The sequence below is a fragment of the Cervus elaphus genome, chromosome 16 (genome assembly GCF_910594005.1).
Source record: "Cervus elaphus chromosome 16, mCerEla1.1, whole genome shotgun sequence".
In the NCBI taxonomy this organism is placed as follows: domain Eukaryota; kingdom Metazoa; phylum Chordata; class Mammalia; order Artiodactyla; family Cervidae; genus Cervus; species Cervus elaphus.
The window spans coordinates 11860542-11888305 of record NC_057830.1 but is presented as its reverse complement, the minus strand read 5'-3'; the positions used below and the strand labels follow the sequence as shown (position 1 = coordinate 11888305).

At 38.7% G+C, this 27764-nt stretch overlaps 1 protein-coding gene across 2 annotated transcripts in view; it reads right to left on the bottom strand.

Moving 5' to 3' along the window:
• The window catches only part of LPAR1 (lysophosphatidic acid receptor 1), a 153301-nt gene that overhangs the window by 69885 nt on the left and 55652 nt on the right, over nt 1–27764 (bottom strand). For both annotated transcript variants that reach the window (XM_043927938.1, XM_043927939.1), the window contains exon 2: nt 13719–13878. In XM_043927938.1, the coding sequence (XP_043783873.1) occupies nt 13719–13763 (45 nt within the window). In that variant the 5' untranslated portion in view covers nt 13764–13878. The remainder of the gene's footprint in view (nt 1–13718; nt 13879–27764) is intronic.

Sequence of the window (27764 nt, the reverse complement as noted above, 5' to 3'; positions counted from 1 at the left end):
ATCACCAATTGCCTTTAGCATGTATTAGTGATTATAGCCAAAACAATAAGAAAAAAAAAGAACTGGAAAAGAAAAACTTAACTCTTTATCACAAATGATTAATTATTTACATATAAAAAACAAGATGATCTATAAACTGTATTAACAGAGTTTAGCAAATTTGCTGAGTTAAATATCAAGCCACATGAATTAACTGTGTTCATATAGAAATATCAGAAAAATATTTTAAATTATTATTTCAAGGACAACACATAATAAAAAAAGGTTTACTGATTCTAGGAATAAGTGTAAATATTCAAAAGCTTACAAGGAAACCTAAATAATTGAAGAGATAGCATTTCATGGGCAGAGAAAGATGTTAAGATGTCAGTTTTCCGAAACAGTAATATATAAGTTCAGTGCAATAAAATGAAAATCCCAAAGGGTTTTTCACGAAGCTTGACAGACGCTCTGAATACCGCTGCAGAAGTACAAAACAGCCAGAGTACGCAAGATAACTTGGAAGTCAAAGAACTGGATGCCCTACGGAAAACCATATTTTATTTCAAAGTGATAGTAGTAAGACATGATACTGGCACAGAAAAACAACCAACCAATGACATAAGGAACCAGAAACACACACTTTCATGGCAACTTGATATAAGAGACATGGCTTTACCTACCAACGGGGAAAACAGCATTAGCTGTTCATCTGTATGAAAAAATAAAAGTAAAACAAACTGTCTTTTCCATATCACACACAGAAATCAATTTCAGGTGATATAAAGACATGTGTAAAAAAGGAAATAAAAAATATATTTATAATTTGCAACTAGGGGGATTTTTCTAAACAAGACCAAAACATTGACAAAATTCAAAACTTCCATGCAGCAAAAGACTTTCTAATCGATGAAAAGAAAAGTTAAAGAATAGTAAAATTTTGGCAATGCACATAATAAAGGTTTAGTTCACAAATCTAAATAGAAAAGCCAAACAATACAACAGCAAAATAGGCAAATGTGGGGACAGGCAATTCATTAAAGAGGAAAACTAAATGGCCAATCATCACATGAAAAGATAATTATTTTCCAGGGAATCAGAGATAATTAAATAAAAACTGCAGTCAGATCCAATTAACCAATCATTCCATCAGGTGGTTAAAATTTAACAAGTCTGAAGATATCAAGAGTTGAAGAAGACTGCCATACAGCTATGGTGGGAATAAAATTTTAGTACAACAGCTTTGCAAAACAGTTTGGCAAAAACCTCTTAAATTAGATACATTCATACCCATGATTGTATGATTCTAATCCTAGAAAACCTCACACATGTGCCTGAGGAGACATACTCAAGAATTTTCATTGCTACTCTTTTCTAATATCAAAATAATAGAAGTAACATAAATATTCATCAAATGGAGAATGGACAAATTGTGAAATAACCAGAAAGATATGCTATAAAGCAGCCAAAATGAACAAAGTATAGCTTTACACATGCTGATGACTAAAGCAACTTGCAAAGTATACATGCACTACGTCACTCTTAGAAATGTCAAAAAAAAAAAAAAACTTACAGAAAATACTATACATAGTTTAAACATTTTCCTCACATATGTATACATCACAAATATATGGGAGGAGATGATAAGTATGAATTTATGCTATGAGCCATGGGGGAGGTTAATAGATTTGGGAAAGAGCATAAGGGGCTCAACTTTATCTATAATGGCTCATTTGTTTATTTATTAAAGCACAAAATATTTTCTTCAGTTCAGTTCAGTTGCTCAGTCATGTCCATGTCATGTCTTTGCAACCGCGTGGACTGCAGCACGCCAGGCCTCCCTGTCCATCACCAACTCTCAGAGCTTGCTCAAACTCATGTCCACTGAGTCGCTGATGCCATCCAACCATCTCATCCTCTGTCATCCCCTTCTCCTCCTGCCCTCAATCTTTCCCAGCTTCAGGGTCTTTTCAAGTGAGTCAGCTCTTTGCATCAGGTGGCCAAAGTATTGGAGTTTCAGCCTCTGCATCAGTCCTTCCAATGAATATTCAGGATTGATTTCCTTTAGGATGGACTGGTTGGATCTCCTTGCAGTCCAAGGGACTCTCAAGAGTCTTCTCCAACACCACAGTTCAAAAGCTTCAATTCTTTGGCGCTCACCTTTCTTTATGGTCCAACTCTCACATCCATACATGGCTACTAGAAAAACCATAGCCTTAACTAGACGGACCTTTGTTGGCAAAGTAATGTTTCTGCTTTTTAATATGCTGTCTAGGTTGGTCATAACTTTCCTTCCAAGGAGTAAGCGTCTTTTAATTTCATGGTTGCAGTCACCATCTGCAGTGATTTTGAAGCCCAAGAAGATAACGTCTGTCACTGTTTCCACCATTTCCTCATCTCTTTGCCATGAAGTGATGGGGCCAGATGCCATGATCTTAGTTTTCTGAATGTTGAGCTTTAAGCCAACTTTTTCACTCTCTTTCGCTTTCACCAAGAGGATTTTTAGTTCTTCTTCTTCACTTTCTGCCATGAGGATGGTGTCGTCTGCATATCTGAGGTTATTGTTATTTCTCCCGGCAATCTTGATTCCAGCTTCTGCTTCATCCAGCCCAGCGTGTCTCATGATGTATTCTGCATATAAGTTAAATAAGCAGGGTGACAAGTACTTGAGGTACACCTTTTCCTATTTAGAATCAGTCTGTTGTTTCATGTCCAGTTCTGTTACTTCCTGACCTGCATACAGATATCTCAAGAGGCAGGTCAGGTGGTCTGGTATTCCCATCTCTTTCAGAATTTTCCCCAGTTGATTGTGATCCACACAGTCAAAGGCTTTGGCATAGTCAATACAGCAGAAATAGATGTTTTTCTGGAACTCTCTTGCTTTTTCAACGATCCAGAGGATGTTGGCAATTTGATCTCTAGTTCCTCTGCCTTTTCTAAATCCAGCTTGAATATCTGAGGTTCACAGTTCATGTATTGTTGAAGCCTGGCTTGGAGAATTTTGAGCATTACTTTACTAGCGTGTGAGATGAGTGCAATTGTGAAGTAGTTTGAGTATTCTTTGGCATTGCCTTTCTTTGGGATTAGAATGAAAACCGACCTTTTCCAGTCCTGTGGCCACTGCTGAGCTTTCCAAATTTACTGGCATATTGAGTGCAGCACTTTCACAGCATCATCTTTTAGGATTTGAAATAGCTCAACTGGAATTTCATCACCTCCACTAGCTCTGTTCATAGTGATGCTTCCTAAGGCCCACTTGACTCCACATTCCAGAATGTCTGGCTCTAGATGAGCAATCACACCACCGTGAATATCTGGGTCATGAAGATCTTTTCTGTACAGTTCTTCTGTGTATTCTTGCCACCTCTTCTTAATATCTTCTGCTTCTGTTAGGTCCATACTATTTCTGTCTTTTATTGAGCCCATCTTTGCACGAAATGTTCCCTTGATATCTCTAATTTTCTTGAAGAGATCTCTAGTCTTTCCCATTCTACTGTTTTCCTCTATTTCTTTGCACTGATCACTGAGCAAGGCTTTCTTATCTGTCCTTGCTATTCTTTGGAACTCTGCATTCTAATGGGTATATCTTTCCTTTTCTCCCTTGCTTTTGGCCTCTCTTCTTTTCACAGGTATTTGTAAGGCCTCCTCAGACAGCCATTTTGCGTTTCTGCATTTCTTTTTCTTGGGGATGGTCTTTCTCCCCGTCTCCTGTACAATGTGACGAACCTCCGTCCACAGACTGACTAGCTTAGAGGAAAGCAATAAGATGTGAGGCTCCAAAGAGGCAGCTTCTAATATATAAATATTTAATGCAATTTAAAAAATATTTTTCAGGAAAAAAATCATGCAAAAGCATTCTCATAAGAATAAATGTACATTCAAGGAATGTACATTCCTGATACATCATTTGAGTTACATCTTGCGGTAACTAAGACTACAATCTCACAGATTCCCTATCATTCACCACCTTACTCTTCCTGCCTTGTCTTTCTCCACCAATACAGAGTTGGATTTCCAGCTATAATATAGGCTGTGTGGCCCTAATACAGCCCTCCCCTCCTGTTTTCCCAGGTGACTTCAGTAACCTGATGAACCATAATTAAGGTAATGCTAAACAGAGCTTATTTAACTTCTATGCAGAGTGCATCATGAGACACGCTGGGCTGGATGAAGCAGAAGCTGGAATCAAGATTGCTGGGAGAAATATCAATAACCTCAGATATGCAGACGACACCACCCTTATGGCAGAAAGTGAAGAGGAACTAAAAAGCTTCTTGATGAAAGAGGAGAGTGAAAAAGTTGGCTTAAAGCTCAACATTCAGAAAACTAAGATCATGGCATCTGGTCCAATACTTCATGGGAAATAGATGGGGAAACAGTGTCAGACTTTATTTTTTGGGGCTCCAAAATCACTACAGATGGTGATTGCAGTCATGAAATTAAAAGGCGCTTACTCTTTGGAAGGGAAGTTATAACCAACCTAGACAGCATATTAAAAAGCAGAGACATTACTTTGTCAACAAAGGTCCATCTAGTCAAGGCTATGGTTTTTCCAGTGGTCATGTATGGATGTGAGGGTTGGACTGTGAAGAAAGCTGAGCGCTGATGCTTTTGAACTGTGGTGTTGGAGAAGACTCTTGAGAGTCCCTTGGACTGCAAGGAGATCCAACCAGTCCATCCTAAAAGAGATCATTCCTGGGTGTTCATTGGAAGGACTGATACTGAAGCTGAAACTCCAATACTTTGGCCATCTCATGCAAAGAGCTGACTCATTGGAAAAGACCCTGATTCTGGGAGGGATTGAGGGCAGGAGGAGAAGGGGACGACAGAGGATGAGATGACTGGATGGCATCACATTCTCGAGGGACATGAGTTTGAGTAAACTCTGGGAGTTGGTGATGCACAGTGAGGCCTGGCGTGCTGTGATTTATGGGGTTGCCAAGAGTCTGACACGACTGAGCGACTGAACTGAGCTGAACTGAAACGGCTTTTTAGAGTATGCAAAGCCTTTGGAGTTGGGCTCAAACCTGAATCCAGATGAACGACTCTTCTTTTCAGGCTTCAACTAAAGCTTCAAACCTCCTTCCTTCTGCTGGCTGGTGGAAGCTCATATCAGTGCAGATACTTTTAAATCAGGCAGCTATCTTGTCTACCAATAACCACACCCTATACCAAACTGAATGCAGAGTTCCAAAGAATAGTAAGGAGAGATAAGAAAGCCTTCCTAAACGATCAATGCAAAGAAATAGAGGAAAACAATAGAATGGGAAAGACTAGAGATCTCTTCAAGAAAATTACAGATACCAAGGGAGCATTTCATGCAAAGATGGGCACACTAAAGGACAGAAATGGTAAGGACCTAACAGAAGCAGAAGATATTAAAAGAAGGTGGCAAGAATACACAGAAGAACTGTACAAAAAAGATGTTATGACCCAGATAACCATGACACTGTGATCACTCACCTAGAGCCAGACATCCTGGAGTGCAAAGTCGAGTGGGCCTGAGGAAGCATCACTACGAACAAAGCTAGTGGAGGTGATGGAATTCCAGCTGAGCTATTTCAAATTCTAAAAGATGATGCTGTGAAAGTGCTGCACTCAATATGCCAGTAAATTTGGAAAGCTCTGCACTGGCCACAGGACTGGAAATGGTCAGTTTTGTTCCAATCCTAAAGGGCAATGCCAAAGACTGCTCAAAACTACTACATAATTACACTCATTTAACATGTTAGCAAGGTAATGCTCAAAATTCTTCAAGCTAGGCTTCAACAGAATGGAACCAAGAACTTCCAGATGTACAAGCTGGATTTAGAAAAGGCAGAGGAACCAGAGACTAAATTGCCAACATCCACTGGATCATCAAAAAAGCAACAGAATTCCAGAAAAACATCTACTTCTTTTTCACTGACTACTCTTAAAGACTTTTGTGATCACAACAAACTGTGGGAAATTCTTAAAGAGATGTGACTATCAGACCACCTTACATGCCTCCTACAAAACCTGTATGCAGGTCAAGAGGCAACAGTTAGAACCAGACATGGAACAATGGACTGGTTCAAAACTGGAAAGGAGTACATCAAGGCTGTATATTGTCACTCTGCTTATTTAATTTCTATGCAGGGTACACCATGCAGAATGCAGGGCTGGATGAATCACAAGCTGTAATCAAGATTGCTGGAAGAAATATCAATAACCTCAGATATGTAGATGACACCACCTTAATGGCAGAAAGCAAAGAGGAACTATAGAGCGTCTTGATGAAAGTGAAAGAGGAGAATGAAAAAGTTGGCTTGAAAACTAACATTCAAAAAACTAAGATCAAAAAAAAACTAAGATCATGGCATCGGGTCCCATCACTTCATGACAAATAGTTGGGGGGGAAATGGATACAGTGACAGGCTATTTTCTTGGGCTCCAAAGTCACGGTGGACAGTGACTGCAACCATGAAATTAAAAGATGCTTGCTCCTTGGAAGAAAAGCTATGATAAACCTAGACAGTGTATCAAAAAACAGAAACATCACTTTGCTGACAAAGGTCTATATAGTCCAAGCTATGGTTTTTCCAGTAGTCATGTACAGATGTTTGAGAGTTGGACCATAAAGAAGACTGAGTGCCAAAGAAATGATGCTTTCGAACTGTGGTGTTGGAGAAAACTCTTGAGAGTCCCTTGGACTGCAAGATCAAACTAGTCAATCCTAAAGGAAATCAATACTGAATATTCATTCGGAGGACTGATGCTTAAGCTGAAGCTCCAATACTTTGGCCACCTGATGCGAAGAGCTGACTCATTGGAAAAGACCCTGATGCTGGGAAAGATTAATGGCATGAGGAGAAGGGTACAAGAGAGGATGAGATGATTGGATGGCATCATCAATTCAATCGACATTAGTCTGAACAAACCCTGGGAGAAGGTGATGAACAGGAAAGCCTGGCGTGCTGCAGTCCACGGCGTTGCAAAGAGCTGGACAGGCCTGAGCAACTGAACAATAACACACCCTACTCCTCCTCCTACAGGACAGGAGCTCTGACTCCCAAAGCTTGCCTTGATCTTTGAAAGTTGCTTGATAGCTAATCTCACCTTTCAGGAATTCATCTCCTTCATGGCCCTTTCAGAAATATTTTATCTGATGCTAAGGGACAAGTAACAACTGCTTCTCACTTCTCTCCCAGCCTGAGCCTGTCTAGGATAATCATTTACAAAATGGACTTAAGTCTCACTTACTGGCAGTTCCTCACAGGATGCTGTGTGATTACCAAATGGCAGTACCATCAGGCGGCAAATGAAGGTGGAATTTGTAAATAGTGGTCTTATGACAGTGAGGTACAGTTCTCCAAAGACATAAATTCCCAGACCCTATGATTACCATCTCCTCAGCTGGTGAAAACAGCAAGGTGTTATCACACCTCAGCATATATTCATGGAATAGCTATAACTAAAGTTCAAAGAAAAATAACTGGAGACAGCTATGAGAGTAAAAAGGAACATTGGCTAAGAGCACCATCATGGGTCGTAAGAGGGAGGAAGCCTCACCCCTTTGAAGGATAAAGAATTGACTCCATTAATCATTAAAGACTAAACCAATTAGAAAAGATGTATTAGAAAAAGAAACAAATATTAATGTCTCATGTGTGGTTTATCCTAGGTATCCCAGTACAATTTTGTCTTATGAACTGAAAACCAAACGTGCCCTCAGATTGTGAAATAAGATATCCTCTCAAACTTTATCTGTGTTTATAAACACAAAAGGGGGCAGAGATGAATTCAAATTGCAATATGAGAACAAATTTAACTTCTAACAGAAACATGGTTCAAGATGGAGTAAGTCAGAAATCTCAATGTTTATCTCCACATGCATTTATTCCTGGCAATACATTGGAGTTTTCCATAGAGTGTTTATCTAACTTGGCTTTCCTGTGATGGATCTTCTGGCATATTACATAAGTGCGTCATACACGCAGACCATATGTAGAGGTAACCACTCTCCCCCTGTTAAAAAAAAGGAAAAAAAAAAACAACTCCCAGAATAATTATGGGGAAAAGGAAGGAACTAACGTATGTATGTCAGCGATCTGTTGACAGATGCTGATACTGTACAAAGCATCTAACATATTTTGCCATTTAAATCTGTGAGCACAGTGTCTATTATCAGAATTCTGATATAAGTGAGTTCTTTCATAGAGATGCATATTGAGGTACAAACATGAGATAAAATAACAGGATGCCAAGGATTTGTTTTAAAATATTTCATCCCCCCAAAATGAAAGAAAGTGAATCAAGTTTGGCCAAATGCTGATAACTGTTGGATCTGAGTGATGGCTATCCTGGGATTCACTCTATTATTCTGACTCTGTGTGTGTGTGTGTGTGTGATATTTGAAAACTGCGTAATACAAAATTCCCCAAAAATGGAATTCTTTCAATCTCAAAAAACACAACCCATTGAACACAGAATTCAACTGCTTTAAACTAGAATTATCCACTCTCTAATATCAGAAATAAACCTCTAAAAACCTGTAAGTAATGAAGTTCAAAAATACCTGTCTTCCAACAGACACCAAGTAGATACCTACTTGTTAGTTGATGTAGAGCACTAGGTAAGAACTAGGGGAACAAATATTTTGAAAACATTGAGCATCTACCCAAATTCATGTCTTTAAAGAAAGCTACTGGAAATCACTTGAAGGGATCAAAATATCTTTGTTTCCTTGTCTTAAAACCAAGACAGCCACTTAGCAAATGAGACAGAATACCCTGTAAAATACTGATGGCAAATATTCCTTCCTTGCTGGAATCACGGGTATGAGATCTGAACGCCTTCGAAGTTCTCAAATACCTCTTCTGGTCTCTAATACCTGGGTTTGAGAAAGACTGAACCACCCATACATGGATTGAACTATTGACCCTTCCATTCAAAAGTAAAATAAAGCTTTTAATCCATACTCCACCCACAGTAAAGAGATGAACCACCATTAAAGTTCTGCTAATAGAGTTCTAGATACAGAAAACGGTCATTAAGAGTGGCAAGCTTTTTGCTTACCCATTCTACCTCTATCACCTCCCTCCTCCCATCCCTGCAGGGTAGGAGCGCGTTCATTAATTTAACCAAAGCATGAGCATGCTCCTGTCTGCAGACATCTCCAGAGCTTCCTTCAGTTCTTTATTCTGAACTAGCTGAACTATTCAACATAAAGCAGCTACGCACAGAGTCTGCCTGCTGCTGCTAGTCCGGTTTCGCCTCGGGATCCATCCAGCTTCAGAACAAGGTGCTGTCTTTCTCAGCCTGAGCAAACAAAAATCCATCTTACAGTCTGGGCAGGAGTCAAGCAGGAATACAAACTTGTCCCACTTCAAAGCACCAGGCGTATCTTTCACTGACTAAACAGCAATTCCAGCATGAGTGACAATGAAAGCTTTCTTCCCTATTATTGTTGGAAACAATCACCAGCTATCTTGCTCATATTAATTAGTTTATATCTAGTATTAGGCAGCCTTGATTAGAAAAATGCTCTTTGTTACCAAGTGAATAGAGAGTAACAAAACTGAAAGCTTTTTTTTTTCTTTTCAATTGTTTTTGTCTTAAGAAAGGACTGTCAGGCCTTTCACACTTGAATGTGGGTTTATCTCTGCACAGGTCCCTGAATTCACCCTGAAAGAATTCGAGTTGATGTGCCAGACAATACCAGGCAAAGCTGATTGAGTGAATGGCTTATTACGCCTTGCCTAAGGAGATCTGTATTTAAATTGCTTTTACCTTCTCTGAACCTGGGGAAAACTTGGTAATAGAGAATACATGAATACAAGCTCGGGGGCAAGGGCAAATCAGCCTTGGATTAAAAGCTGACTGCACAAATGACATGGGAAGGGCTGACATACAATCATGAGGTTCATCATGGATGAGAGGATCCTGGGAACCAAGTGACCCGCTGATCTGCATCCCTGCAGAAGGGTAAGCTGCCTCTCTCTGTGACCTAACACCTCAGCTTACAGCTGACTCCTTCCAAGGGGCTTGAGTTCCCCCAACTATCAGAGGCTGTGACTGTTCCCAACATATGGTGAGAATCATGGGACTCACTTCCCTGGTTATGATTCATTAATAAATTGGTTCAGCACAATTGTCAAAAGTAAGGTTTGAACCCAGGTCTAAGACTCATGAGCTACATAAGTTTCCTTGAGATTAATGTTAAAAATCTTCACGTGGCTTCCAAGGCCCTGCAAAATCTTCTCTAACTCTGTAACCTAACCCACCTACCTTTTCTACAACCTGAAGTATGCTGATCGGTACTTAACAATGGGCTGTTAGGTACCAGGGCCTGTGTTTGCCAATTTCCATGGTGTAAATATTCCACCCTGGCTGATTTCAAGCCACAAACATGAAGTCAATCAGCTTATGAAATTCCTTTGAAATTTTCATGAAAAGTCAGATCTTGTGAGCTGGTACAGCTGGCTCCAGACATCACTGCTCACAACTTCACACCCCACTCTACTATGACCAAAAGCTGTGAGCTCTCCCACCTTTGGCACCTGACATTCACACAGGCTATGTCCTCTCCCTTACCAGAATAACTTACACTCATTCGTAAGCTGGTAGTCTTCCTTTGAGACGTCTTCCCTAACCCTACACATCACTCCACTTTACCCCGAAGAGCACCCTTACTTCCCATATTATAGCATTTGAGACACAGCACTCTAATTTTTTGTTCCCTTATCTGGGTATTTCCCAGTATATTTCTAAACTCTGACAGGGCAAAGGCTGTATCTTTATCTTGCATCCCCAGGCCTGCCACAGTGCTTGCCGAACACTACTGAGATGTACCGAGAAATATATTAAATACTCTTCTAAATTCTACACACATGACCTCATTTCCACCTTAAAACCACCCTGCGAATTTGGCTTGTTCATGATGATGCTCATTTTCCAGATGACAAAATGGAGGCACTGACAGAGTGAATACTTTTTCTCCCCTCCCACCATGGGCTCAGTTAGTAAATGTTGGAACCAGGATTTGAATTGAGGCAGTGTGACTGCAGAGTCTTGTGCATCCTTCTAGACCAGCGTTTCCTTTTTTTTTTTTTTTCTATTGGTGACTCTCAAGGAAGAAATTTTAATTAAATTCAAGTTCTCCCTAAGGAGAAATTAAGTACTTAGGAATAGGTTTTCATCAGGCAGGGTTAAGCTCTGGAGGGATTTCTCATCTCCCAAGATCCATTTTTTGCCCTCTTGGGGGCAATTTTGTTCCTGTGGACAATGTGTACTACAGACTTTTCATTATATGCATTTATATTAATGTACCATATGTTTATCCCTAAGAACATATGGTCTTGTTTTACAGTTTTAATTACATTTTTCTGTAAGTATTATTCCGCATCTTGCTTTCTTTTCCCTCCATTGGATATCTTGAGGAGACAGAGCTGTTCTGAGATAGACAGATATCCTCATTTAATTGCTGTATTTAAATCATATCAACATGACTGACTTTATTAAGTCCTTCTACTATTGAATATTAGAAACTTTTCTACTGCTTGGTCTTCAACTAACGCTTCAGTGAATATCTCCCTGCACATATCCTTGGAATTGTGTTTTTCTAACATAAGTATCTAGACGGGAACAGAGGATGTATGAAGGTCTATAATTTTAACAGATGCTGTCAAATTACCTTCCAGAGTGACTGGACCAATTTACTTCCCCACAGAGACTTTACAAGAATACACATTTCCTCAAGTGTTTATGTTAAATATGACCTCTTTCTACATAGGATGGGTGCTAAACATTTTCATTAAATGAGTCATTTAAAAATATTTATATCACTCACCGGCTGATAGTAGCTTGTGTGAGAGCAAAGATGTGTAGGTAAGATGATGCTGTTGGAAACGCTGACAAAGGAGAGCAGCAAGACTAGGGTGCTGAAGTGTCCTCCAGGAAACCTGTGCCGGGGCCTAACTTACTCCACAAAGGCCAAGAATAGTCACTGCAAGGGAACAACTCCAGTGGACTTTGAAATGGTGACCTTAGGTAACAGGCACTAAATCTTTTCACCCACTTACCACATCTCTCGGGTACCAAGAACACTATTGAGGGGAATGGAAATCAAACACCCAAAGTAAATTAAGTGTTGAAAAGGCAATGATCCGTTTACCAGAAAGGGAAATACACATGATGGTGATAATGCTAAGCATTCTGGAAAATGACACTACAAACTTTATAATGCCCAGAAACAGCAATGACTACACCCATGTGATAAAATCCCAAGTCTTTCAGAGAAGAAGAAAAACATTTACAGTAAATAAAATAGAAGAGCCCCTTTTTCTTCTTTCTCCCTCCCTCCTTTTCTTTGCACACACACACAGACACACACACCCCTACCTAAAATATACACAACAGGGGCCTACTCTATAGCACAAGCAACTACACTCAATATTTTGTAATAAGGTATAAGGGAAAGGAATATGAAAAAAGATTATATATATATATATATATATATATATATATACACACACATATCTGAATCACTTGGATGTACAATTGAAACTAATACAACATGTAAATCTACTATATTTAAATTTTATAAAAAATTCTTCTAGAAATCAGACCAAAAAAAAAAAATACCCCAGCATAGTTTTGTTTCTTCAGATCTTCATTTCCTTATGAAGGCTCCATATCATAAAATTTATACTCAATTAAATAAAGAAATATATACAAAATTTAGTAGCCTGCAAAATGATACAAAGAAAAAAAAGTGTAGAAAAGTATTTTTTATCATAAAGATTCAAATTTCAATCAATATGACTTTTTCTCAAAAGCATGGTTTTTTCTTCAACCTTGGCCCTAAAAGTGATTCTCATGAATGTGATTGGAGGTCACAGTCTAAAAGGAAGAGAAGAGACTTCCCTGGTGGTCCAGTGATTAAAATTTCATGCTTCTAATGCAGGGGAAACAGATTCGATTCTTGGTCAGGAAACTAAGATCCCACATGTGTGCGGTGCAGCCAAAAAATAACAGGAGGAGAAGACAGTGCAAGAAGAGCATATGGGTAATCACACTTGTTGATGTGCACTTTGCATAGATCCTCTCCTTTAATCCCTATAACCACGCTCTGAGGGATGACTACATGAGAAGACATGGAAGTTGAGTGAGGTCAGCATGACTAAGGCCCTTTATCCAATAATCGAGATGTGAACCCATGTCTAATGACTCCAAAGTCTGTTTCACTGTGCCAGGCTGCCTCCTGAAACTGAAAGGGTTCAGTCAGTATTTCAGCAGATCAGATTGTAGAACAGTGAAAACAATGTTCCTGTTGTGTGACTGTTCTTCTCTGGACAGTAAAAGTAACTCACATTACTGTGGTTCAGAAGTTTCTGGAATTGCATTTTCTTCTCAAAGTTACTAGAACAGGTCAAGGTAAAATAATCATCATTAGAGGAGGAGGACACCAAGACAACACTCAGAAAACTTGTTATATACAAGATGAGACCAGTTCTGAGATAAACCCTAAAAAAGCCAACAGGGGGATTTGCTACTGACTGTCTTGATTTGGAGTTGGATGCCTCCAGTAGCAGCCAGGCATCCTAGGTGCCGAAAACAAGCACCTCCCTCACAAAACACTCATCCCAATCCCCACCAAACGAGAACTCAGAGGAGACACGCGTGATCTCCGGAGCCAAACACAGGTTCTGAAACTCAGCTGAAACAGTCCACAAAACTATGATTAGCCCAGACCTATGCGTGTCTGAATCACGTACCTGGGGCTGTGAAGCGACAGGGCTGGACGTAAAGGCAGCAGCCATGGCAGCGCTGGCGGCGTGGGCGGTGAGCAGGCCCCAGCCCTGAGGCGCACAACACGGGGGTCAGATGCTCCTGGCTGCTGATCAGACTGTGGTCATGCTAGGAGCAACCGTGGACCTGGAAAAGGGCAGGAAAATCCACGTTAGCCTCAGAGGCCCAGCACGCGGGAGTGAAGCACCTGTGGCCACGGGCAGCGAAACAAACAAAAACCCCATCTCAAAAGCCAGCTACCAGCTGAACGCAAAGAGGAACCCAGGGAGGAACGTCTTACAGAGCAGCTAACGTCTCAGTGCCAGGACCTCTGAACCAGGGTCAGCGGATATGTTTTCATGAATCTAACGCCAACTTGGCATGCGAGCCAGATGTCTGCGGCAGGTGATTTCAAGTTGTGAAGATGGGGAGAGTAGGAAGGGCGAAGGGCCATCTTATCCTTAAATAAGAAACTGAGTAACTCACAATTAAGAGCCTTCGGTATACAGGCAAAGAACAAATAAAATAACAAGTATCAAGTGTCTTAGAGACCCACCCAGTTGAAAACCTGAGGGCGGATGAAGAGAGATGAGTGCAATCATACTTTTTGTTCATGGAGAATCAGTCCTAGAGCACCAAGTCCCAGTCCCAGATGAGATTTCAGTGAATGTGTTCCATGTCTACATTTCCTTAGGGAACTTGTTACCACTTTCAGAATTAAAGAAAGGCAAGATACCCCAAAGTTAAAGGAGTCGGTCACAAGAATAAGTACTTGGATGGGCAGTGGGGGAGGGGGCTTCGTAAATCAAACTTCCACAGGTGTGAGGAAGAGTCCATTTCTCAGTTCCTCTCAACATTCTTAGAGGATGCTAGATGGATGTGACTTATTTCCACATCTCAATCTAGTACAGAGGGGGACAAATTTTCATTTTAAGACCTTAAGATGGGAGGGAGGGTGAAAAGGGAGGGAATGTATGTGTATCTATGGCTGATTCATGTTGAGGTGTGACAGAAAACAACAAAATTCTGTAAAGCAATTATCCTTCAATTAATTTAAAAAAAACTTTAAGAAAATACTTTCATTTTAAGTCAATTTTTCACTTTTAGGTTGCTTTCATACCACCTAACAATATCCTTTCTCTTACTCAAAATGTATTTATGGAGCATCCATAGTGAACTAAGGGCATAATGAATAAAACTGAGCTGACCCCTGCCTCAAAAAGGCAGCATTTGTCTGTAAATACACTTTCTGGTTTCCCCAGCATGCAATGACACCAGAACACTTTCATACTATGGGAAATGATACTCTTCATAACAGTAAAAGTCACGAACCAGGATCACAAAATCCAAGTCAGTAATCTTGAGCAGTTAGTAACGGTGGAGTTGGATATCTAAGCCAAGTCTCTGCAAATCCTCTGGCACTATTCTCTATTAGCTGGATGACGCTGGGCAAGTCACATAACCTCAGAAGAACTGTTTCCTAAGAAACAACCTAGGTTTGGCAGCAACTTCTTTGAAACCGCTATTCTGATTGTTATCCTGTCTTCGGGTATTATCCTTCATACTACGGTTTTAAACACTTTAGGTTTTCATTGTTGAGAATTGTGGCACCTTTCTATTTTCTTCTCCTAATGTTCTGTCAGTGACTATTTTTTAATTAACAAATAAGTAAAGCTGCCAAGACGTTTTGGTCTAACGATCCACACAAAATTCCACAGCTACCCTGAGGCAACAGTGAAGTTCTCTTCAATCCCAGTTTTAGGGGGGAAAGATCTGCTGTTCATCACACTGTGAAGTTAAATAAATAGCCCAGGAGGAAGGCACACATCCACAGAGTGCCTCTCCTCTTCTGTGAGGGCTGTCGGAAAGCCAACCCTACCCTGGGAAAGTTATAGGGCCCCATGATGCACTGTTCTGTACTGAACTTATTCCTGGCATCATTTTGTGCCACCCTTACTTCTTCCCCCTTTTTTCCTTCTCACATATTTACAGTTCACACCATCTTGTTCTATGAATATATGAACAGCATAATAACCGAAAAGAAATATGGAAGGCAAGTGAGATTCTATTCTTAAATATTCATGTGGGTCCAATATCATTTTTGCTGAGTTACATCATTAAGCAATATAACCTTAAAATATTTTCCATATTCAGGTACAAAGAGTTGCCCAAAATGTGAATGCTGGTACCCAGCTTACAGTCCGAAAAAGGATAAAGAAATGGGTGTAACAAATGCCATATGGCATCACTGCTGGTAGCAAAAGGGGAAAGGGTAGGAGACTGGGATTTAATGAACACCTACTAGATGCTGAGCGTGGGTGCAGTCATTTCACGTACAATTTGAGGTAGATATTGTCAACTCATTTCACAGATAAGAAACTTAAGGCTTTGAAGGGTTTATGTGTCATTCCCAGTCATGAGGCCAGGAAATAACAGAGCTGAGACCTGAATGGGGACCCACCACAGGGCCTTTCCATTGATGAACCTTCCACGTGAATGAAAATTAACCAAGAGAAAGAGCTTGGAGATTTTCTAAACAAACATTTCAGAAAGTTCTGAAGGAAGTAAGATGCAAGTCACATGTCCTGCAAAGTACCTATTTCCCCAAACCCTGCTCTCATCCACATAAATGTTAATGATGTACCCCTAGTTTTGATTTATGTGACACGTCCCTGAGCTACACAGTGGACAATACAGATTGTTAGTTTCCTTTTTGAAGAAGAACATCAAGAAGAATATCAAGTTTAGACATTTTTTGTTGAACCTTTCCTTTTTTCACACAAAGAGATTTTTATTTCTGGGATAGTAGGAAATGGCAACCCACTCCAGTATTCTTGCCTGGAAAATCCCATGGACTGAGGATCCTGGTAGGCTACAGTCCGTGGGGTCGCAAAGAGTCAGACACGACTGAGCGACTTCACGTCACTTTACTTCAGTGTGGATCACTAGAAGATTCATGAAAGTGTATGTTGAACCTGTTCTTACACTATGAGAAGCCCTTTATAAATAAGATGGGGTATGGTTACTTAACTCTGAAAATGTAAGAGCAGGGCAATACTACCTCAAAGAGTATAAAATAGCTCTTTTGGGAAGCAACGTCTGAAAATTACATTCATGGAACCTATGTACTGCTCAACTTACTTACAAAACTGCACAAACCATGGGGAAGAGATGTGATGACATCAAAGACAATCTCCTAAGTAATGATGCCATTCAGTCTCTGGCCAAGCAGGCTAGATTACTTTGATATATCAGAGCCCCAGACTGACAGCTACAGAGCTGCACAGGATTTTTTTAAAAAACTCATCCCTCTTTGAACTCTTCCAAGTACTTAGATATCTGTCTTGAAGTTCTTATAACCAGCCCTCAGCCTAACCCTCTATTTTCTTTGAGTTCTCGATAACAGGAAACCATCAAGCAGTGTGAGTTGGCTCCATCAACCCCAGGTACCCTTGGCCATCACTATTTTCCCTTCTCTTCCTCCCTAGTTGTCCCCATTTTCCATTCTAGGCATGACTTGTAATCTCTATCATCCTTCTCAAAACCACAAAACCACACCTAATGCTACTAGCAGAACATGAGCTTTGTCACCGATTGACATGCCTATTCATCCATTTTACAGTCATTGGCTATGAATCACCTCAAAATCCCTCCCCACAGCTCAAAATTCACACACACACACACTATATAGTCAACAAGGACCTACTATATGGCACAGGGAACTATACTCAATATTTTGAAATAACTCACAAGGGAAAAGAATCTGAAAAAAAAAATAGATATGTATGTAAGTCTAACTGAATCACTTTGTTGTACACCTGAAACTGAAACATTGTAAATCAACTATATTTCAATTAAAAAAAATATTTAGATAAAATACAATTTACAAGTAAGAAAGCCACATAGGCTCATGGTTCTGTGCTAGATTAACAGAAAATAACCAACTGAATATAAGAAAAGGAAATATCCTGACTCAATCCTAGAAGCCACAGATGGATCCTACCTATTGCTCAGACTTTCAGAAATATCTACTGGCAAGAATCAACATGGAAGGTTGGAGAACATTTAAAGCTCAACATGCTTTCATGTGAAACTATAATTACATGGACAGAAAATAAGTAAATGAGACCCCAATAGACTCGCAATGATGTTCCCTGCTAAGAGGGATGAGGGCAGGAGTGCACTAAGCCAGGGAGTGCTGGAGTACATTTAAAATACATCCAGCTCCTTAAAAGGGGTTCCTGGCTCCAACTGAGCAAGTAATCTGTGGCTGTATTTACTTCTAATTTACATGTGGCCATAATGACTGGCCCAGAAAATATGTGGGAAGAAAGCACTACCAACTGGCTTCTGATACGGGCAGGCATGCCAAGTGACAATGATCTTTCTAATTACTGAGTGTAACACCAAATACCTTTAAAAAAAAGTCTCTGGTTCTGAGGCAACTATTCCCTTTGATTACTTCTGGAGCTGATGCTGGCTGGCTCTTTTCCTAGGCCTCATAGGAAGATGAATTTCTAACCTGGCAAATTTATCTACTATAAATCTAACCTTTTTCCTTCATCTGGACTTAAGTCAAATAATGACTCATTTCAGCCCCATAAAAGAATACAGGGCAATACCTGAAACTGAATATACACAGACTTCCCTCTCTAAGGATAAGACACAGAAAAATTCATATCCACCAGACAAATGAAAAATATTGTGCAGCTCAAGAGAAGGAAGACTCTAGAGTCAGAGCAAATATTTACTTAAGAAATAGGTATACAACATAAAAGGTAACTTTAGGAAAATATGAGATCAAACATGAGTCAACATTAACCAAAAAATTATGAATTTCGGACCTGAATGAAGGCAGTCAATAAAGTAGAAAACAGAATAAAAAAGCAGAAAATGGTATTAGTGAAGCAGAAGATAAACCACAGCTTTGGGTGGGGCCTACATGACTAAAGATTTCAAAACTTCCATTCCCCAAATAAGTAGATGAACTTAAAGTACCAAAGGAGGAAAGAAGTCATCAATGCTGAAACCAGGAATGATACATTTATCCTTCAAATTTTAGAAAAGTATTACACATAAATAGAGCCAGTTAAATCAGGGAGGAAAAAAATTCAGATTTCATGTATCTTTCTTCAGAGAGCTCTATACTCTCTAGTCCAGCAGAAACTAGACAAGAAACTCTTAACCTCAAACCTGGGTGAACAAGATGAACAAGAGGAAGGTCAGGGCTATAGCTTGTCTTGCTCAGTTCAGTTCAGTTCAGTCGCTCAGTCGTGTCAGTATTTATGACTAACTCTTGCTCAGTATTTATCTATTTATTTATCTTAAGCATCTGAAACCAGCCTTATCTCTAAAGGCTAAGACTGGAAGAGTCTTCTCTGGAATCTGAGCAGATGAGAAGATCTTAACAACAGTAACATCAGGAAGAAGATGCTGCGCCCATTCAAACAAAATAGAAGACTTAAAAACCCGTAACTGGAAATGTAGAAGGACTTTTATCAATTTTAATATGCCCACTTTAAGCACATGATCATGATTTTTTTTAAAACAAAAAGATTTTTTTAAAATTCCTATTAACTGATCAGAAAGTGATAGAGGGAGCTCCTGGACAAAGGATTAGGAATCAAAAAGTCTGCATATCTCAACAGCAACCTAGAAGCCGGAAGACAATGGACAATGAAGAAAGTGATTTACAATCTACAGTCTCATTGCAGGATGTCCTTCGCAAAGTAGGGAGGAAACTAGTCAAAACGAAGGCGTGAGATATGGGAACAAAAGTTCAATTCAGGAGAAAAAGAAAGGGAATTCCTGGCCTGCTTGTGAAAGGACATTGCGAGATGACAAAGTAGACTGGACAGACTGTCTGTCTGAGTATGTTGAGAGATTTCTAGAACTGATAGTTTGGGATTGAAAGACCACACAGAATCCTAAGTATATAGAACAGAATAACCAGCACACAGAAAAGTAAGCACACACAAGAAGAAAAATGAAAATTTAAAAGAGAATGAAGAATCTACAGAAGAAGAAAAGGATTCATGGAGTTCTAGATGGCTCAGCTGTGAATGATATTAACAAGGTCATAATAACGTTAATACTGAAAACTGACATGATCAGAAACACACCCTGATGTATTAGGGTGGAGAGGTTCAGGAGGAGAGCAGGCGTGCAACACATCTTCCACAGGGACGCCTATCAATACCTGACACTGACGTAGCACAAGGTAAATCTTGGTGATGCAATGCAAATACCCAGTGAAGCAGCTAAACCAACTGAAAATGGCAGTTATGGGGAAGATGAAAGGCAGGAAGGGAGAAAAGAACTCCTTTTTCTTAGAAATCCTCATATAGCTTATTTGACTCTTTATAACACTGATTAAAAAAATAAAAACAAAAAAGGAAAAAGAAAATAAAACTGTTGAAACTAAAAGTGTATTTAAAACTACAACAGGCAGAAGTGCCACTATAGAAGACCAAGTTGATGCCACAGAAGACAAGTTTAAGAAAAATCACACATGCTTTAATATAATAGTTACTAGAATGATTAGAAATTATGGCTCTGGAGCATAGAAAATACAGATTCAATAGAAGAAGAATTGGTACACCCAGAAAGAACAAATAGAACATAAGTTATTTAACAATAAAAGTAAGTTTTTCCTAAAAGACGTTAAGTTCTTAAGCTTAAAGAACACAAAGAAAAAAGATAAAATGCACTAAATCAAAATTTAAAACTTCTGTGCAAAAAAACATAATTGAGAATGAAAAGACAATCCATGGAACAAGATAAAATATTTGTAAATCATATATCTAGAAAGCAATTGATATCCAGAATATATAAAGAAACTCAACAAGAAGAAAATCAAACAACTGAACTAAACAATAAGACTTGAATAAACATTTCTTGAATAAACTTGAATAAACAGAGACATTCATATGGTCAAAAAACACCTGACAAGACAGTCAACAGCACAAACTGTTAGGGAAATGCAAATCAAAACCACAATGCATAAGAACACCTCACATCAATTAGAATTGTTGCTAACAAAATAAGCAAGGTTGTGGTGAAATTGGAACCTTTATGTATTGCTCAGGGGAATGCAAAATAGTTCAGCTGCTATAGAAATCAGAATGGCAGGTTCTTAAAACATTACACATAGAATTTTTTTAAGCCCACAATTCCACTGCTGGGTATATACACTCAAAATAATTGAAAGCAGGGTCTCAAAGAGATACCTGAACACCCATGTCCATGGCAGTTATTCACAATAATAGAGAAAAAGGTGAAAGCGACTCAAGTGTCCATGGACAAATACATGGATAAACAAAATGCAGTACTTTAAAAGCATACAATGGAATATCATTCAGCCTTAAAGAAGGAAATTCTGGCACATGTTACAACATGGGTGAACCCTGAGGACATTATGCTAAGTGAAATAAGCTTGTAACAAAAAGACAAATATTTTGTGATTCTACTTATATGAGGTACCTAGAGCAGTCAAATTCATAGAGACAGTATTGTAAAATGGTGGTTGCCAGGGGCTGGGGAGGGAGAAGAGGAGTTGTTTTTTAATAGGCAGAGAGATTCAGTTTTGTAAGACAAAGAGAGTTCTGAAGACCTGTTTCACAACAAGGTAAATATACTTAGCTCTACTGAACTTGAAAATGTAAATTATATGTCATTTATATGTTACGACAATTAAAAGAAAGAGCTCATTCCAGGAAAAATATGAAGTGCATGATCTACAACTGAAATGCAGGTTTATTAAATAAATAAACTTCAAGAGTTAAAAGAATTCCCATGAAAAAACAAAATGGGGAAAAAATCAAAATCACAAAGGGAAAAATTTAGGCTGAACACAGTCATCAACTCAGCCACAACAGTTGACAAGACATAGAAGCAACATTTCATTTTGTCAAAAATGCAGCATGACTCAGACTATACATTCAGCCCTGGCATCATTTATCTGCAATAGCAAGAACAAGGCACTTGTATTAAATGTAATCAGGATATATTGCACCCTGAAATTTCCACAGATGACATAATACAGGTGATGAATCAAAATAATGTGCTCAAGAGAGCTTCAGCATGAGCTTCTTATCAATCCACGTAAACAAGGAATATCTGTGATAATAATGCTGACCAAAAAATGCAGCTATTATAACTATTAAAAGAAACTGTCCAACTGAAATGCATATAACTGTGATGAACTAAGATTAAAAACTCCAGGAAATCACAAGAAAAAGGAAAACATTCTTCACATTTTGAGTCATACAATACTACATTTTGTTGTTTAGTCATTAACTCGTGTCTGAGTCTCTCTGTGACCCCATGGACTATAGCCTGCCAGGCTCCCCGTCCCAGGCAAGAACACTGGAGTGGGATGCCATTTCCTTCTCCAGGGGATCTTCCCAACCCAAGGCTGGAACCTGCATCTCCTGCATTGGCAGGCAGGTTCTTTGCCACCAGGGAAGTCCTCAGTTTACACACTGCAGACAATATTTCATGCTCTTAAATCTTCCCTTTTTCACAAAACTGATAGGATCAGTTTTTCCATTTGCTTTTCCAGCTTTTCAATCAGACTTACACTTGCCCTAAAAGTCTACCATTCTTTCCACATGGCAATGGGCTCCTGTGTTCAAACGCAGGAATACAGCGAGCCCATCCTGCTCACCAGATCTGCACAAAAGAAACCCAAGCACCACAACTGCAATGCTTCCTGGGCTGTCTGCAGCTGTGATAAGAAAAGCATTCAGCCCAGAATAACAGCAAAGGATTCTGTGGACAGAGGCATCTTCCATTACTTAAGGTTTCCAGTAGCTTAAATTTCAAGTACTTTTCAGAAAATAAGTCAAAACAAATTCTGAGTGCCTGAACTGAAGAACAGTGGTTTAAAACTGTACCTCATTATTTGTGGTTGCTCAGGGGGGAATAGGGGCAGGCGGAAAAGATGGATTGGGAGGTTGGAGTTAGCAGATGCAAACTATTATATGTAGAATGGATAAACAACACGGTACTAGTTTATAGCACAGGGAACTATATTCACTATCCTGTAATAAACCATAATAGAAAAGAATATGAAAAAGAATACACCTGTGTCTACATATCTGAACCACTTTGCTGGACAGCAGGAACTAACACATTCTAAATCAACTTTACTTCAATAAAATAAATTTAAATTTTTAAAACTACAGCTGCACCTCAACATAAAAAAGTTATGCCTGGAAGATAGTTTTCTGATGTGTTTCCCACAGTGTAAGAAAATAGATACATTTCTTTCTGGTGTTGACAAACTACATAATCCTTTTGGAATATAATATGGATAAGTGCATGTGTTTGTGTGGTTTGCATCACGATTCTAAAAAGTACAATGGATCAGAGACTATATAACTCTACAACTACAAATTTGTACTGTGGAAAGAGTTCATTAAGGAGGAAGATTTTACTACCAGAGGGCTTAATACAATAGCATATAAGACTAGAAAACTTCAGAAAATAATAACACAGTGCTCGCCAACTGAGTTTTTAAAACTATGTTCCCATGCAATGCAATTTATACAGCCAATAAAAATTAAATTATATTGAAATTAGGTGTCTATATATTTATCCCATCTCGGAAACATATCTACATGTAAGATTATATATTTATATACTTTGGATACTTTGATTTTCTACAGAAAAATAATATACAGGGCTAAGATAAGAGTAACAGACCAGACGATTGCCTGTCTTAGAAAAATAATAAAATATACAAAATACTGAACATGTCAAAAGTGGGAAAAGAACAGGTAAGCACTATGATTGACCCAGACTTCCCTGATAGCTCAGTTGGTAAAGAATCCATCTGTAATGCAGGAGACCCCAATTCGATTCCTGGATCGGGCAGACCCGCTGGAGAAGCAATAGGCTACCCACTCCAGTATTCTTGGGCTTCCCTGTTGGCTCAGCTGGTAAAGAATCTGCCTGCAATGCGGGAGGCCTGGGCTCTATCCCTGGGTTGGGAAGATCCCCTGGAGAAGAGAAAGGCTACCCACTCCAGTATTCTGGCCTGGAGAATTCCATGGACTGTGTAGTCCATGGAGTTGCAAAGAGTCAGACATGACTGAGCGACTTTCACTTTCACTTCATGATTGACCCGGCTTCCTGCCTCAAGAGTATCCAGCAACCATACAGTGGAAATCTAGGTGGAACCCAGAGAACTTACTGAGTTACAGAAGCATATCTGGGAACCCAAGAAGCTCAAAGCAGCTAGAGCTACCAGAACAGAATACCATAGAGAAGAGAATCAGAAAGAAAACCCCGAAGAGCTGCAGCTCCTCCATCCGCTGCCTTGAGGACTCACCAGAGAACAGCTCAGAAAAGCACACAGGGATCCGTGAAGAGACTGGAGTGCTATCTATTAGAACAGTCTCCATTTCCACTAACAAGACTGGACAACCTCATAATTCACAGAACCTTGGCTAGAGCACTCAGAAACATCTTGCCCCAGTAGTGAGGAATAATCAGTCCTAGAACTAAACACTGAGTTGATCCCACCTAACACATTTTAAAAGCAAGACCTAAAAAGATGAAATTCTTTCCAAGTAGTTAACTATGACCCAGAACAAAGCCTGAGAATATTTATGGGAACACAAATATCTAGTACCCAACAAGGTAAAATTCACATAGTCTGGCATCCAGTCAGTGATTACTAGTCCTGCAACGAAGTAGGAAAATATGACCAACATAAGGAGAAAATAGTTTCACAACTGAAGCAGAAACAAAACTGAAATAGATGTGAGAATTAACAGATAAGTAGATTAGAGCAGCTCTTACAACCATATTCCACGTGTTAAAAAAAGTAGAGACATAAAAGATTTTTAAAGAGACCAAAGTCAAATTTTTAGAGATGAAAAATACAATGCATAAAATGAGAAATATAGTGCATGGGATTAACAAAAATCTGGCATTGCAGAAGAAAGGATTAGCAAAGTGAGGGAAATAGACACTATCCAAAATGAAACACTGAGAGAAAAACGGGAGAGCAAGAAAAATTAAAAGAACATCAGTGAGTTGTGGGAAAATTTCAAGCAGACCACCATACATGTAATTGGAGTTCCCAAAGGACAGAGAGAGGGCTTCCCTGGTGGCTCAGATGATAACGAGTCTGCCTGCAATGAGGCAGACCTGGGTTCGATCCCCAGGTCAGGAAGATCCCCTAGAGAAGCAAATGGCAATCCCCTCCAGTATTCTTGCCTGGGAAATTCCATGGACAAAGGAGCCTGCTGGGCTACAGTCCACGGGGTCACAAAGAGTCGGACATAACTGAGTGACTAACACTTTTAAATGAAAGAGGAGGATATCTGAAAAACAAAGGCCAAAAAGTTCCAAACTTGAATGAAAACTACAAACTTACATATTCAACAAGTTTAATAAATTATGAACATAAAAGACAAAGAAAATGCATAAAGGCACACTTAATCAAATTTATCAAACATAATGATAACAAGAAAATCTTTAAAGCCACCAGATAAAAAAAGACTGGCACAGAGAGGAATTAGGATAAGGAGGACAGCAGATTTTTCACCAGAAATATGGCAAGCAAGGAGACAGTGATAAACATCTTTAAAGTACTGAAAAAAATAACTCTATCAATATAAGTCTCTGTCCATGGAAAACGTTTTTCAAAAAGGAGAATTAAGCAAAAACATTTTAAAACAAAACAGATGAAAGGATTCACTGTAAGCAGATCATGGACTATAAGAAATGTTAGAAAGGAATTCCATCAGACAGAGGAAACTTATATCACGAGGATAGATGAATTTTCACAAAGAAACAGAGAACACCAAAACTAGTAATTAAATGGATAAATATAAAAGACAGTTCTCTTATATGTCTCTTTAAATTATAGTTGAAAATAACTCACAAAATGAGAGAAGTATCTACAAAACATATCTGATAAAGGACTCGTATACAGAGTATATAAAGAACTTTTACAACTCGATAATAAAGACACAAGCCAATTTTAAAAGGAGAAAAAATCTGAACAGACATTCCCCAAAAGAAATAAATAAATGGCTGGTAAGTATATAAAAAGATACTCAACAGCATTAGCCATTGGGGGGAAAAAAAGCAAATTCACAATGAGATACCACTTCAAACTCACCAGGAAAGCTATAATCAAAATAACAGGTAATAACAAGAACTGGTGAGGATATGGAGAAATTAGAACCCTCAAACATTGCTGGTGGCAGTGTAAAATGGTAGAGTCACTGTGGAAAACAGCCTGGTAGTCCTTCAGAACATTAAACAGTGTTACCACGCAAGTACAGTCCTAGGTATATACCCAAGGGAAGTGAAAATATGTATCAATACAAAAGCTTATAGAAGAATGTTCCTAGAAACATTATTCATAATAGTAAAAAAAAAAAATGAAAACAACCCAATGTCTATCAACTGATAAACAGACTAAAAAATAAATATCCTGCAGTAAGTCTCCTACATATGAATCTTCAAGCTGTGAACTTTCAAAGATGAGAACGTGCACTCATTCGCATGTACAATCATGTAAGTTACTTCACATGTTTGTCATGAACTACTGTACTTCTGTACTTCCCAAGGTACTACTGCACTGAAAGATTTAAAATGTTTTCTTTTTTGTTTTTTTTTATGTTTTATTTGTGTGAAAAGTGTTATAAGTTTATTACAGTACAGTATTACATAGTCAATTGTGTTGGGTTACTAGACTAATTTTGTTAGACTTACAAATCAGACTTATGAACATGCTCTCAAAATGGAAATCATTCATATGTAGGGAACTTACTGTATGTCCAAACAATAGAATATTAATGCTCAAGGGAAAAAATGATAATAAATGCTATCATAGCATGCATGAACCTTAAAAAACATTATGCTGTGTGAAAGAAGCCAGTCATACAAGACCTAATACTATGACTCTGTTTATATGAAATGTTCAGGATAGGCAAATCTCTGAGATGGAAGAGTAGATTGGTGTTTGCCAGAGGTTTGGAAAAGGATAAATACAGAATGATGCTTTTGAATCATGGTGCTGGAGAAGACTCTTGAAAGTCCCTTGGACTGCAAGGAGGTCAAACCAGGAAACGTAAAGGAAATCAGCCCTGAATATTCACTTGAAGGACTGATGTTAAAGATGAAGCTCCAATACTTTGGCCACCTGGTGCAAAGAGCCAACTCACCCGGTGCGAAGAACCAACTCTGATGCTGGAAAAGATTAAAGGCAAAAGGAGAAGAGGGTGGCAGAGGATGAGATAATTGGATAGCATCACTGACTCAATGGACATGAATCTGAGCAAACTCTGGGAGTCTGGCATGCTGCAACCCATGGGGTTGCAAAGAGTTGGACACGACTTAGCAGCTGAACAACAACAAATAGGGAATGACTGGTAACAGATGCAGGGTTTCCTTTGCGGATGGAGAAAATTTTCTAACATTGTGGTAATAGTTCCACAACACTGAGTATATTTAAAAAAAACTCATTGAACTGTATTTCTTAAATAGTTGAATTATATGTGAATTATATCCATAAAGCTACTAAAAAGATACCTGACAAAAGTAATAATGATGGGATTTATTATAGAAATAAAATTTTAGAAAAGTTAGGCAGAAAATATATTGTAAGATTTTTATACTATAAAGAGGGATAATGTCACTTAAAAACATCATTTAATATAGTTAATTTAATTAAATAAATATAACTTAAAGCCTATTACAAATGCTGAACTCAACCACTAAAAATAAAACAAGAAATTATAGCTAATATGCCAAAGAAGAAATAAAGTTATAAAAATCACCAAATGCAAAAAAAAAAAAAAGAGAGAGAAACAAAGAATAAACAGGACAAATAAGCAATCATCATCAGATGAGCAAGATGATGTACTTAAATATAACCATAACAAAATACACACACACACACACTCAGAGGAAGTGGTCTAAACACCACCAATGAAATGGCAGCAGTTGTCAGGCTGGATAAAAAAGCAAGAGTTAACTCCATACAAGATACATTTCCTACATGAACC